The sequence below is a fragment of the Pseudonaja textilis genome, chromosome 2 (assembly GCF_049901715.1).
Source record: "Pseudonaja textilis isolate UNSWEBS1 chromosome 2, rPseTex1.2, whole genome shotgun sequence".
Taxonomy (NCBI): Eukaryota; Metazoa; Chordata; class Lepidosauria; order Squamata; family Elapidae; genus Pseudonaja; species Pseudonaja textilis.
The window spans coordinates 121633545-121645452 of NC_141991.1; the positions used below are offsets into that span (position 1 = coordinate 121633545).

The following is an 11908-nucleotide window of genomic DNA, read 5'->3' on the forward strand; positions in this document are numbered from 1 at the left end:
GCAGCTGACGGGCGAGCAAAGGAGAGTAAAACCTGCTTCCCTCGTTACCTTCCACTTCAACCATTTTATAGCGTTTGGACACGCCCAAACGCTATAAAATGCCCCGCCCGAGTTTGCTTTAGCCCAAAAGAAGTTTTGGCTCACTTGGCGGCTTCCTAAACGGGTCGATTAGTGAGGAAGAGTCTCGACCCGTTTGTTGGAGGTGCTCCCCCCCACTCGGAATCCCGGTTCCCACGAAACATGGTAAGTGAACAAAGGATCCTCCGAATTTATTTATTTTTTTGTTGACATCTAATCGGAAGGGAAAACTTTTCCGACTTCGGGTGATTTGGGGGCAGTGAAAGTGAAGTCGGGGGAGAAATGTAATCGTCCAAGTGGGGCCCTGTCCGGCTCCCGCGACCCGTGGAGGAAGGAAGGAGTCAGAATGGACCTAAAGGGCTTTTTTTCCACAGTTACGGATAAAGTGCGGGGAGCGATAAAGGGAAACTTCGTCCTGGCTTGTTTCTCCGAAGTAGCGCTACTACGCCTTTCACTTTCTTTCCCCCACCCCGCGGGAGACTCCGTTCAACTCCGAGATCCCAGTTCTGGTCGGTAGAAAGAAGCGGCCCCTGGCTCCGGCTGGTAGTACCACACACGACCGCCCGCATGGATGGATGGATGGATGGAGCTGTTGGGACGTTTCCTGCAGGGTGTTTCGCCCATCAGGAGGCGGGGAGTCCGTGGGCCGGTTGCCTAACTCCATCCCACTTCGTTGGGGCATGGCATCCTCTCGAAGTCTTTCCTTTCTTGCGCCTCTCGGCTTCACAGATTTCCGTGGCTGCAAGAGTTGAGCTCTATCGTTGGTTTGCAGGTTGCTATAGGCTGCTTCAAGAGAGCAGTAAATCATCCCTGATATTTAGAGATAAGCAGTTGGAGGTTTGGAGCTGATAAGTACAGGCTGAGCTGTATTGGACAGTTTTGAATGAGGGATCCGTTGGTGCTTTCTGAGCTTGGTGGATTTCTTTCAGAGGTTTCATTTCCCAAACTAGGTAACATCTAAGTTACCTAGTTTGGGGTAATGATGAAACTTTGTAAGGAAACAGCTGAGCTCAGAGCACCAATGACCTCATTCCCACCCCAGCTACTGTTGCGTAGCAGTTGGTATGGATGGCTGAAGAGAGCGAGGATTCAGATGAGGGGCCAGGACCATTAAGGGAGTGGACTGCTGCCTTCAGAGATTGTGGGGGCTGGCAGCAGTGATGAGGAGGTTCCTGAGGATCCTGTGCCAAGTGCGTGTGTGCACAGCACTGCTTGCAGGAAAAAGCAGCTGCAGCAACATGGCTGACTCGAGAGTAAGGCTGGAAGGTAATGGCCCCTCCTTCAAGAAGATAAAAGCCAGCTGTGAATGGGATATTCTTTGCAGGAAGCAAAGAGGTTTTGAAACTCGAGCCTCATGAACATTGCAGTATCTTAGTTGGGTATTTGAAGACACTTGTGTTGTAAAATATTTGTAAGTAACCTTATCTGTTGTTCTTGGCAGCCCCCACAGTTTTGGCCAGGCTTTGCAACAACCTTTTAACCAGGGATTCCTAAGAATCATTAAAAGGTTTCTGTTCCCTTTGGTTCGTGGTTTTTTTTTAATTGGAAAAGGGTTGGGGTCAGAACAGCTACAAATATTCTTTTATCAGTATCAAATTGTTAAAACCCACCCCCTTCCTAGGAAAATGAAATATTTTAGGATATATTAAAGAGCAGACTATTTCCCCTAAAAGAGAAGTAGAAACTCAAGAGAGCCAGAAAGTCAGCCCCCCTACCTTTGCTGATGTTCCATTAAGGCCTGGGCCAGCCTATTCTACATAACAAAGATCTATCTCCTCCAGGTAGAGCCATAATAGGAATTGCCCAAAGCCCTTTAATTACATCATCCAACAAGGCTCAACCAAGTCTAGAACTCAGGACAGCCTACAGAGTTGCCCCTGCATGGCCCCATGGGAGTCTGACAACCAATCAGAATACAAGCTCAAATTCAAATCCCAACAGGGGACATAAAACCAAGGGACTCTCGGCATTTTGTCCCTTCATCCAAGGCATGTGAACCTGTCCATCAATAAAGCATCTTTCCAAGCAACCTCCATGAATCCAGTGTCTTTTTCCCCACTTGGAACTGGACCCTGAAGGATATTTCATTCAACGAAGTCTTGAATGCTGTAATATTGGTAATTACTCATGTGAAAAGCTCTAAAATTGTGAGCAAGCTCCTCTATTCTCACCTTATTCTTTCTATGAAATGGATGGGCAACTCTTGCCCAAATCTTCCAGGATTTGTACAGCACAGAGAAAAGATGACTGTTTCTCCTTTTGAAAAGCTACCAGCAGGAGGTGGCCTAATAGAGGAACTTTATCTTGCTTTTAGGAGCAGGATATGACTTGATGCTTCAGTCTTGTGACTCATCTTCTTTGTCTTCATTTTTCATAGATACCTGTTGAGTCATTTTCCAGGGAAAAGGGAGACATTAGCATATGAAGGAAAGTGAAGTTTCAAATCCTGTTAAATAATCTGCACTGCTTTTCCAATATTTTTGAGTGTGTCTACTAATAATTAAAAAAAACCCTTTCCTAAGTGATACTTTTCTATAGCAGGCACGGAAAACAATAAAAACAGGAAGTCACAATATTGCAAAATGACCAGCATTAGCATTTCAAGCCACATTTTAAAAGGCTTCCTTAAACACCATAATCTTAATCTTAAAGTATTATAAAATGTAAGTGGCCAAGACTCACCTTGAAGATATGTGACTTGGCTACTTGCTGTAAAAGGTTTTGAGAGCATTGAAGAAAGCCAGTTACAAACAGGAAGAGCAGAATTTCTGAATGGATCTGTTGCATATATGATGTCCAGGCCAAATCAAGTCAGGGCTGCAGGGCACCATTGGATACCCTACAATGGTGAGGAGAGTTTGTAGAAGATGCATAATTTAAATTGACATTGTTCAAATACTTCATCTGAGAGATAATTTTTAAATGTTAAGTTTAGGCAAGAATGTGGTGCTTAGGTTAGGGTTTAAGATAAAGTGCTGTTTGCTGATGGTTGGCTGTTTTTTTTAAGGCTCACCGTAATTCTAAATTCTACAATATGTGCCATCTATTTGTAAATAGTATAGACTACATCAAATGAAATCATATTCCAAACATTATTGGTTCAGTTTCATGTTTCTAGATAAATATGAATTCTGAAATACTTTTACTTCAGAGTTTTTACTGTATTATCTCCACTGATCTCACACCAAGCCTTCTAGGAAGATGGCACAATTTTTAGAATAAGAATTCAAGATGTTTCATGGTGCTCTTACAAACAAACAGCTAGCATTTACCTGCAACAGGAAGGAAATAAGTTGCAGTGTGTGTTCATATTTTTAAAATCTGAAGCAGCTTCAGAACTCTACCGTTTGGGTGTAATGTCAATCCAGCTATTAGAGATTTTGGGCTAACATTTGACACTCTTTAATACTAAAATTCTGAGCATGATTTTCTGAATTGATCAAGCTCTTGAAGAATCACCTAGTAGGGAAGATGGGCAGCATAGAAATTTAATAAATAAATATTTTAAAAATAAATTTGGGCCACAGCTTCCAATCATCTGCACCCAACATCACCAGTACCCATGTTGGCGGGGAATACTGGGAGCTGCAGTATAAGTCATCTGGAAATGGTTAAGTTGGAGAAGGCTATTTTAATTCTCAGGCTGTTCTCTTCTACTCTTTTTTAGTGCTGAAAGATAAGATAATTAAATTGCTTGCCTGAAATGACTAATATGTTTAGGCGGGAAGACTCTACTCCATGAAAGCTTCTATATTCTGCATATAATTGCATCTCAGGATAACACTTGCTAGGCAGTGCTTCACATTCAGGTTCAAAAAAGTGTTTGGAGTATACAGGATAAGGATTGAAGCATTCGATTAAAGCAGTTGGTCATTTTGTAGAATTATGTAGCAGCTATGAAGGCCAGCCATGTGATTCTAGAAAAAGATACAGCTACTGCAAGGTCCATTGAACAGGTATTATATTTTGCCCTCTTGCATGCAGGAAAGCATCTTTGGGAGATCAAATCTAAAGTGTTTGCAGCTCCCATATTTAATGTAGTTGATGAATGTAGCTGATGTAGCTGCAACTCCCCAAAAAGTATGTCATAAAGAGCGGATACTTTCAGATGCTGCACCTTTTTAAAAATGATGCTAATGGCACTTTTAGTCTTTCTTGCCCAATGACGTGTATTTGCATATTGGTTTCTGTGCTTTTCAGCTATTGTTGAAAAATAAACTGGAGCTCAACCTCACAGTTAATGCATTGGCAGCTTTTAACAAAATGCCAAATTAAGATTAGGTAGTTGTTAGCATTGAGATGGGAAGTGATTGAAATGGGAAAAGAGGTGATAAGCCACCTAGGAAAGACCAGGGAAATCATCAATTCAAAACCATGAAAAAGCAAAAGTTAGAATATTTCGGACATGTGTTGCGACACCCAGAAAAATGCAGTATACTTCACTTAATTCTCCAAGGAAAGATGTAAGGCAAATGAGGTCCACCCAGAAAAAGAACAACATGGCTTCAAAATCTAAGGGAGCTGGTTTGGACAAAACAGCAGTTTTTTGTGCAGCCATTGATAAAAATAGGATCGCCAATATGATTGCCAATGTCTGATGACCGATCGAGCACAAGAAGAAGAAGTTAGCATTGACTTGCATAAAAGTTTCAGCCATAGCTGCACTTTGACTTCATCCAGACAGAGGCAGACAAAGCTAATAATTTCTAGCACAGCCATGCCCTTAAGTCTTGTTAATAGCTCATGCTTCATGTTGCATGAAAACAGATGATTATTTATTGCTAGTTGGGACTTTCCGCAACTGGTGAGTGGTTTAATCATTGCAGCCAATTGCTAGTTGTGATTTACTTGTTCTAGAATAAATACAACGGAAGTGGTTTCTTTCCACAGCGTGAGTGCATCTCCATCCACGTTGGCCAAGCCGGTGTCCAAATTGGCAATGCCTGCTGGGAGCTCTACTGCCTTGAACATGGCATCCAGCCAGATGGGCAGATGCCCAGCGATAAGACCATTGGGGGAGGAGATGACTCCTTCAACACCTTCTTCAGTGAGACTGGAGCTGGCAAACACGTCCCCAGGGCTGTGTTCGTAGACTTGGAGCCAACGGTGATTGGTGAGCTACTTTCAGTAAGATTAACATTTTAGAAATACTCAGTGGCCAGGAAGGTTAGAGGTTCATAGAAAAACAAACATTTCTAGTTCAAGTCGGAGATCCAGTGCCTTGCATTTCAAGTAAGGGAAAGTAAGTTAAAAAAAACACCAAATCGGGTTTAGATCCTGAAGAACAGGGGTCTTCAAACTTGACAACTTTAAGACTTGTGGACCCATGCTGGCTGGGGAATTCTGGGAGTTGAAGTCCACAAGTCTTAAAGTTGCCAAGAGCAGGAGATCCCTGCTGAAGAACATTATGACATATCTGGATAGACTCTGTTGAATTTTTTGAGTGGATATATGATGGATTTTTCTTTTGGTATAAGGAATTAATTTGTGCTAATATGAATTTTTAACCTATTCAATCATGACTTTTTAATTTAATATTCTTAACATACATAAATATCAAAAAGAAAAAAAATTAATAGAAACCAAATCAAATTAGAAAAGGGACAAACCCAGACAAAGTAATAAAGGAAAACTAAACATGTTATATTTTATACTTTTAGTACTTGCTGATTTACTAATAAATATACCTCTATATTATCTTTATTGTCATGTATGTATGTATGTATGCATGTTATTCAGCTTTGTTCGGGTATTTTCCCACGTCATTAGTTGTGCTTTTAAAGTTGTAGCAACGTTTCAGCAGAATCTCATCTGCCATCATCAGGCTTCTGTATTGTGTTCGTCTGTGAGAAACGTTGCTACAACTTTAAAAGCACAACTATAATGACGTGGGAAAATACCCGAACAAAGTAGAATACCATACATATAAATACCCGCGAAAACTTAAGAACACACACACACATATATATATCTCACTGTCCATCTTGAATACATAGTAGAAAGAGTAAGCTTGAGAGTTCACAAGCTTGATACTGTATGGAACAAAACTGTATCTGAATCTGGATGTTCTTCTTATAAATATAATAACATTTACTGCTGCATCTGATTAGTAGAAACTATTGTTTTTTTTTCAAAACATATCACACACTTCTTGCAGCCATTTCTTAATATCTGTCATAATACCAGACCTCCAATTTCTCAATATTCTTTTACCCATTTCCCATGTTCAATAAAACCATAATTCCTGATAAACACTCAGATTCTAAAACATTGCCATATAGTTCAATACTTTATCATATTTATTTAGCTGCCCATCATCTCCCAAAGGAGATTCTGTATTGTGAACAATAATACTGTATAATAAAAATTTAAATGTTGTATTTTCCCATAAGTCTGTTCTGACCCAACCCTGTTACCAGCAATAAAATCTCGAACAAATGCAGCAACTCAAACCTTCTCGGCTTTAATCTACAAATAACTTCTTTGCAGACAAAAGATGGCTTGCAGCCAATTAGTCCAACCAGAAAAGCCTTGACAGTATTCTTCAGATAAGCCGGAGTCTCCACACACAAGGCTGAGTCCTTAGAATGTTTTTGCTTTCTGCAAGAGCAAAAATCTTTTGAAATCAGGTTTATATTCCCTGGAGGGAGGGGCCATTACGTTGTATCCTTACTCCCGAGTTGCTGTGCTGCTCCAACTGTTCTCTTCTATGAATCATCCTGCGCTCACGTGCGCTTGGCACAGGCTCCTTGGGAACCTCCTTGTCACTGCTGCCAGCCTCCACAATCCCTGAAGGCAGCAGTCCACTCCCTGATGGTCCTGGCCCCTCATCAGAATCATCACTTTCCTCAGCCCTCTGCACCTGCTGCCACCTAACCACAACAAAGACTACAAGTTGTCCTCAACTTGACTGTAATGGAGTCTGCTCATTATGGTCATAAGTTGTGGTTGTAAAGGAAGTCATCATGTAACTGACTTGATTGTACATTTTTTTGTGATGGTCATTAAGTGAATTAATGGAGTGAAACAGAGGACAAAGATTCAGAATCAAGAAGAGTTGTGCAGTTGAATAATGCAACTGAGAGCAATTGGAATACACTGAAATTAATATTTAAGGTGCCTTTATTTAAGGTGCCTCTTGCAGAAAGACATGGCCACTTTCACAACTCTTTTTCATTCTGGATTCTTGTCCTCTGCAACCATCTCAGTGCCATCTCTTAGTTTACCCCAGAAGTTAAATTCTTCTGAAGACAAAATCTCTCTGAAAGCTTTCTCAGTAATACATTTTTGAAGAAACATATCTTGGGTTTTTGATCACAATGTCACAACAAAATAAATACCTTTTTCATTAATTCTTTTCACAGATGAAGTGCGCACTGGTACTTACCGCCAGCTATTCCACCCTGAGCAACTGATCACTGGCAAAGAAGATGCCGCTAACAACTATGCCAGAGGGCATTACACGATTGGCAAAGAGATCATTGACTTGGTCCTTGACAGGATTAGGAAATTGGTGGGTGATTTCTGCTGCTGAAGGAGCCCTCAGTTTGGAAATGTGAAATAAAGAACTGTGGAGATGCAGAGTTTTAAAAATAATCATGCCAGTGACATGATTTGCCGGTTCTGCTGAATTGCGGAGAATTGTAACAACCAGTTCTATAGCAGAATCCCACCCCTGAGGAGGCCCTTGCAGACAAAAACAGAGCTCAGGTGCCCATTTTCAATAGCAGAGTACTCAGGCCACCACAGGCACCCCCCAAACACAAGTGATGTCATGCTGGCCACGCCCACCCCAGTCCCCTGAAGTGGTCCTCAATGAAATAGTTTGACACCTCTGCCTTAAGGTATTTGGAACAAATTTATGGGAAATTAGTTTGACAGTAGCTGGATTTGAACTTTGGGTAAGTCATAAAATGTGGGTTTATTTTTGGTATAGTTATGTTTGAACCTAGTTTTCGATTTCTAAACCAATGCTTTTGCATCATGAGTTGTCAATGGTTTGCAAGTTTAGCAAACAGTGGCTTAAATCATTTTTTTTAAGAGGTTGACCATCTGAGTCACCAAAAGAATGAAAAGAATTACATCTTAGATCAGGAATGATGTAGAGGAGAACTATCAAGACTTTTATTACCAGGAAGCAAATGAGAAGGAAAGACAATTCCCAAGCAGCCTTCTAAATGTTGAATTTAAGTTGCTGTCATTCATGATAAAGGCAAGGGCTGTAGAAATTGGCATTCACCATCATCTGGAAGGCTGGATGGTATACTCTACAATTATTTGGAAGTTACAGGATATTCTCAAACAACTGAAGGGGATTGAATTTCTTCTAGTATTTTCTTGAGTGTTAATAAAGCATTTTCTTGAAAATCAACAAGAAAAAAATCTGGTTCTTAAAATTGACACTGAATCCACTTTGCTTTTTCCAACAGGCCGACCAGTGCACAGGTCTCCAGGGTTTTCTGGTCTTCCACAGTTTTGGTGGTGGTACTGGCTCTGGCTTTACATCCTTGCTGATGGAGCGCCTGTCCGTTGACTATGGCAAGAAGTCCAAGCTGGAGTTCTCCATCTACCCAGCTCCCCAAGTATCCACAGCGGTCGTTGAGCCCTACAACTCCATCCTGACCACCCATACCACCCTGGACCACTCCGATTGTGCCTTCATGGTAGACAACGAAGCCACTTATGACATTTGCCAACGGAACCTTGACATCGAGCGCCCCACCTACACCAACCTCAACCGCCTTATCAGTCAGATCGTGTCCTCCATCACAGCTTCCCTGCGATTTGATGGTGCCCTGAATGTAGATCTGACAGAATTCCAGACCAACTTGGTGCCCTACCCCAGAATCCATTTCCCTCTGGCGACCTATGCACCAGTCATCTCTGCTGAAAAAGCCTACCATGAGCAGTTGACTGTAGCAGAGATCACTAATGCTTGCTTTGAGCCAGCTAATCAGATGGTGAAATGCGACCCTCGTCACGGTAAATACATGGCCTGCTGCCTGTTGTACCGTGGCGACGTTGTTCCCAAAGATGTCAATACTGCTATTGCCGCCATTAAGACCAAACGCAGCATCCAGTTCGTGGACTGGTGTCCCACCGGTTTCAAGGTTGGTATCAACTACCAGCCCCCAACCGTGGTCCCCGGAGGCGACCTGGCCAAGGTGCAGCGTGCTGTCTGCATGCTGAGCAACACCACAGCCATTGCTGAGGCCTGGGCCCGCCTGGACCATAAGTTTGATCTGATGTATGCCAAGCGTGCCTTTGTCCACTGGTACGTTGGGGAAGGGATGGAAGAAGGGGAATTCTCAGAGGCTCGGGAAGACATGGCTGCTCTGGAGAAGGATTACGAAGAGGTCGGGGCCGATAGCGCTGATGGGGAAGATGAGGAGGAAGAAGAATATTGATTTTTCATTGTGTTATTTTTTCCATTCATCACCCCTGCCGCCTTCTGTATTCATATGACTGTCTATTGTGTGAAAAGCTTATTAAAAGTCTGTTTCAGCTGAAAGCAGTTTTGTTTCTTTAGAAAACAAACGCTGCCCTTTCCAGTGTTCTGATGTCAGCTGGGAGCGCATTTGTTAAATGAATAAAGGGTATGGGCTGTTAGCTTGGCAAAGCGTGAATGGTTACGCAGCAAGAGTACATTAAAAATGTACAGTCAAGTGAAGAGTGTAAATGTAGCGACTCAGGGACCTTGAGCCACTGTGCCCTCACTGCAAAAACCTTCAGTTCTCCCCAAATGCCATCCTGAACATTGTTTTGTGATTCCCCTTAAAATTCTGTAGAGAGGGAAATTAGGAATTCCTGGTTTTGCTTTAAGTAGGTAAGGGAGAGTGGATATCTGGAATGAGAGGAGCTGGTCCTTTATAAGGACAGGCTGAAGGTCCTTTGTACTTCCAGGCAGGAGAAAAAATGTTTTTATTTTATTTTATTTCCCCCTCTTTAGCATAGTTTACTTTCTGTTTTTTTGTTTTTTGAAAATTTTATTTGGGTTTTCACAAAAACAAAATACAAATAAAACATCTTTTTTGAAAATAGCATGGTCTCAGGTTATCACTTCTTCATACAGACACAAAATTCAATTTCATGCTCATTTTTATATTCTATTCCATATCTTATTACCATTTTATATTTTCTACATAGTTTTTCCCCCTCTTCTAATTTTCTCAACTTTGTTTTAATTATCTCAATTCAAATCATTATATTTATACTTTTATCTGTCCTGTTACAATTTCACATTTTTTTTAATTAAGCAAATTTTTCCCTGTAGTTACCAATTAGAGTATGACACCTTTATATCCTTTAATTTTATCCATCCAAGCTCTTATTTAAGCTTCAATGTATAGCTTTAAGATTATAGCATTCAATATAATACATAACTTCCAATCAAATTCTGCTTGGTACATTCTTAAAATAGATACTATATTCTTAAAAAGAGAAAATTATATGTAAATAAAACACATTCCATTCCAATTCAATTCTATCATTAATATGCATTAAAATTTTAACACCTTTAACATTTATTTTCAATTGAATATCATACCTCCTTGGGAACACTTATAAACTTTCCATAGTTAATTCTTTTTTTCCCCATATTTTTCACTTATATTTTTATAAATCATTACTAATAATTAAAAATGTTCCCTTTTAATTCTCTCAATCATTTTAATTCATTTATTAAGAATCATCTCACTGCATTACAATAAATATTTTATCCGTCATCATATTTTCTAAAGTTATTTCTATTTGTTATATAACAAAGCTATCTTATGTACCTTTGCAGAATCCCTTTTACAATTAAATTTTCACCCATTATCTCTAAACAAACTTATGGTTACAATCCTTATATCTTTTCCCTGTTTCTCCATTTCTTGTTTCTGTCTTTTACAACTTCTTTTCCTTGCCTTCTTCCCCCTCTTCTTTCTTCTTCTCCCTCCCCTTTTTACCTCCTCCTCTCTCTACTTCTAACTCTTTCATCTGTAATCCTTTCTTCTGTTGCTTTCTAATATTATACTTATCTTTCAAATTCTTCTTCTTTTTGGTTGTTTTTTCTAATCTTAAACCTTGCATTCTCTTTTTCCCCTTTTCTTTTTTCCCCCCCCACTTAAAATTATTTGATCATTAAAATGGCTTCTTCTTTGTCCCAATCTTCTTGTTCTGCAAGCGTTTCTTGTTGCTTCTCATAGTTCCAGTTCTCCATTTCTAAGAATTGAAACACAAAGCCAAAAGAACTTCTCCCTTCTTGTGCATCTTCTTTCCATTTTTAAAGTTCCATTTTCAGTTCTTCTAAGAGTGATACCATTTTAAACACTTTTAAACAACCACCCAGTTAATTTTAGTCATCTAGATGCAAAAACCAAGTAATCCAAATAATCCAAGGCTGTTTCTACTTGCTTCTTTTTTCCATTTTCTCTTCCTGGGGTTCTGTTATTTTGTTACCAAGTTTCCATTAAAATGTATCTTTCAGGAATCTTGTTAAGATTTCACTGTAAGTTCCTTTTAATTACAGTTCCATTCCTTAATTCCAGGCAGTCTCCTTCATTTTTCCAGATCCTGCCCTTCTATTCTTTTTTTTTCTCCTTTCCAGCTTTTAAAAACTTTGAAATGTCCAGAAATCTTTATTATCCCTTTGACTTTTTATTTTCAGCCTATTAATGTCAAAGTGGATTTTTTTTTCAGTTTCTTGTTTAAGTCTTAGCTGTCAGTAAAAGGAAGGGAAGGAAAAAAACCCTAATCCTTTCCCTTCTCTCTCTCCTTCACAGCTTCAAAATCTTTGGGAACAATGTTGTTAAGTTTAAATTCCAGGGTACCTAATTTGTTGCTTTTG

General features: G+C 40.0%; 1 protein-coding gene across 1 annotated transcript; it reads left to right on the top strand.

Annotated features, from left to right (window-relative positions):
- Positions 1-9589, top strand: LOC113454718 (tubulin alpha-1C chain-like). The gene is made up of 4 exons (XM_087925106.1): positions 1-243; positions 4969-5191; positions 7443-7591; positions 8508-9589. Exons 1-4 carry the CDS (start codon positions 241-243, stop codon positions 9483-9485), a joined length of 1353 nt encoding a protein of 450 aa, XP_087781232.1. The 5' UTR covers positions 1-240; the 3' UTR covers positions 9486-9589.
- Positions 9590-11908: the final 2319 nt, after the last annotated feature.

Coding starts and splice junctions, on each gene's coding strand:
- LOC113454718 (XM_087925106.1), top strand. Junction 5,192..7,442: donor CTTGGAGCCAACGGTGATTG/GTGAGCTACTTT, acceptor TTCTTTTCACAG/ATGAAGTGCGCACTGGTACT. Junction 7,592..8,507: donor TTGACAGGATTAGGAAATTG/GTGGGTGATTTC, acceptor TTTTTCCAACAG/GCCGACCAGTGCACAGGTCT.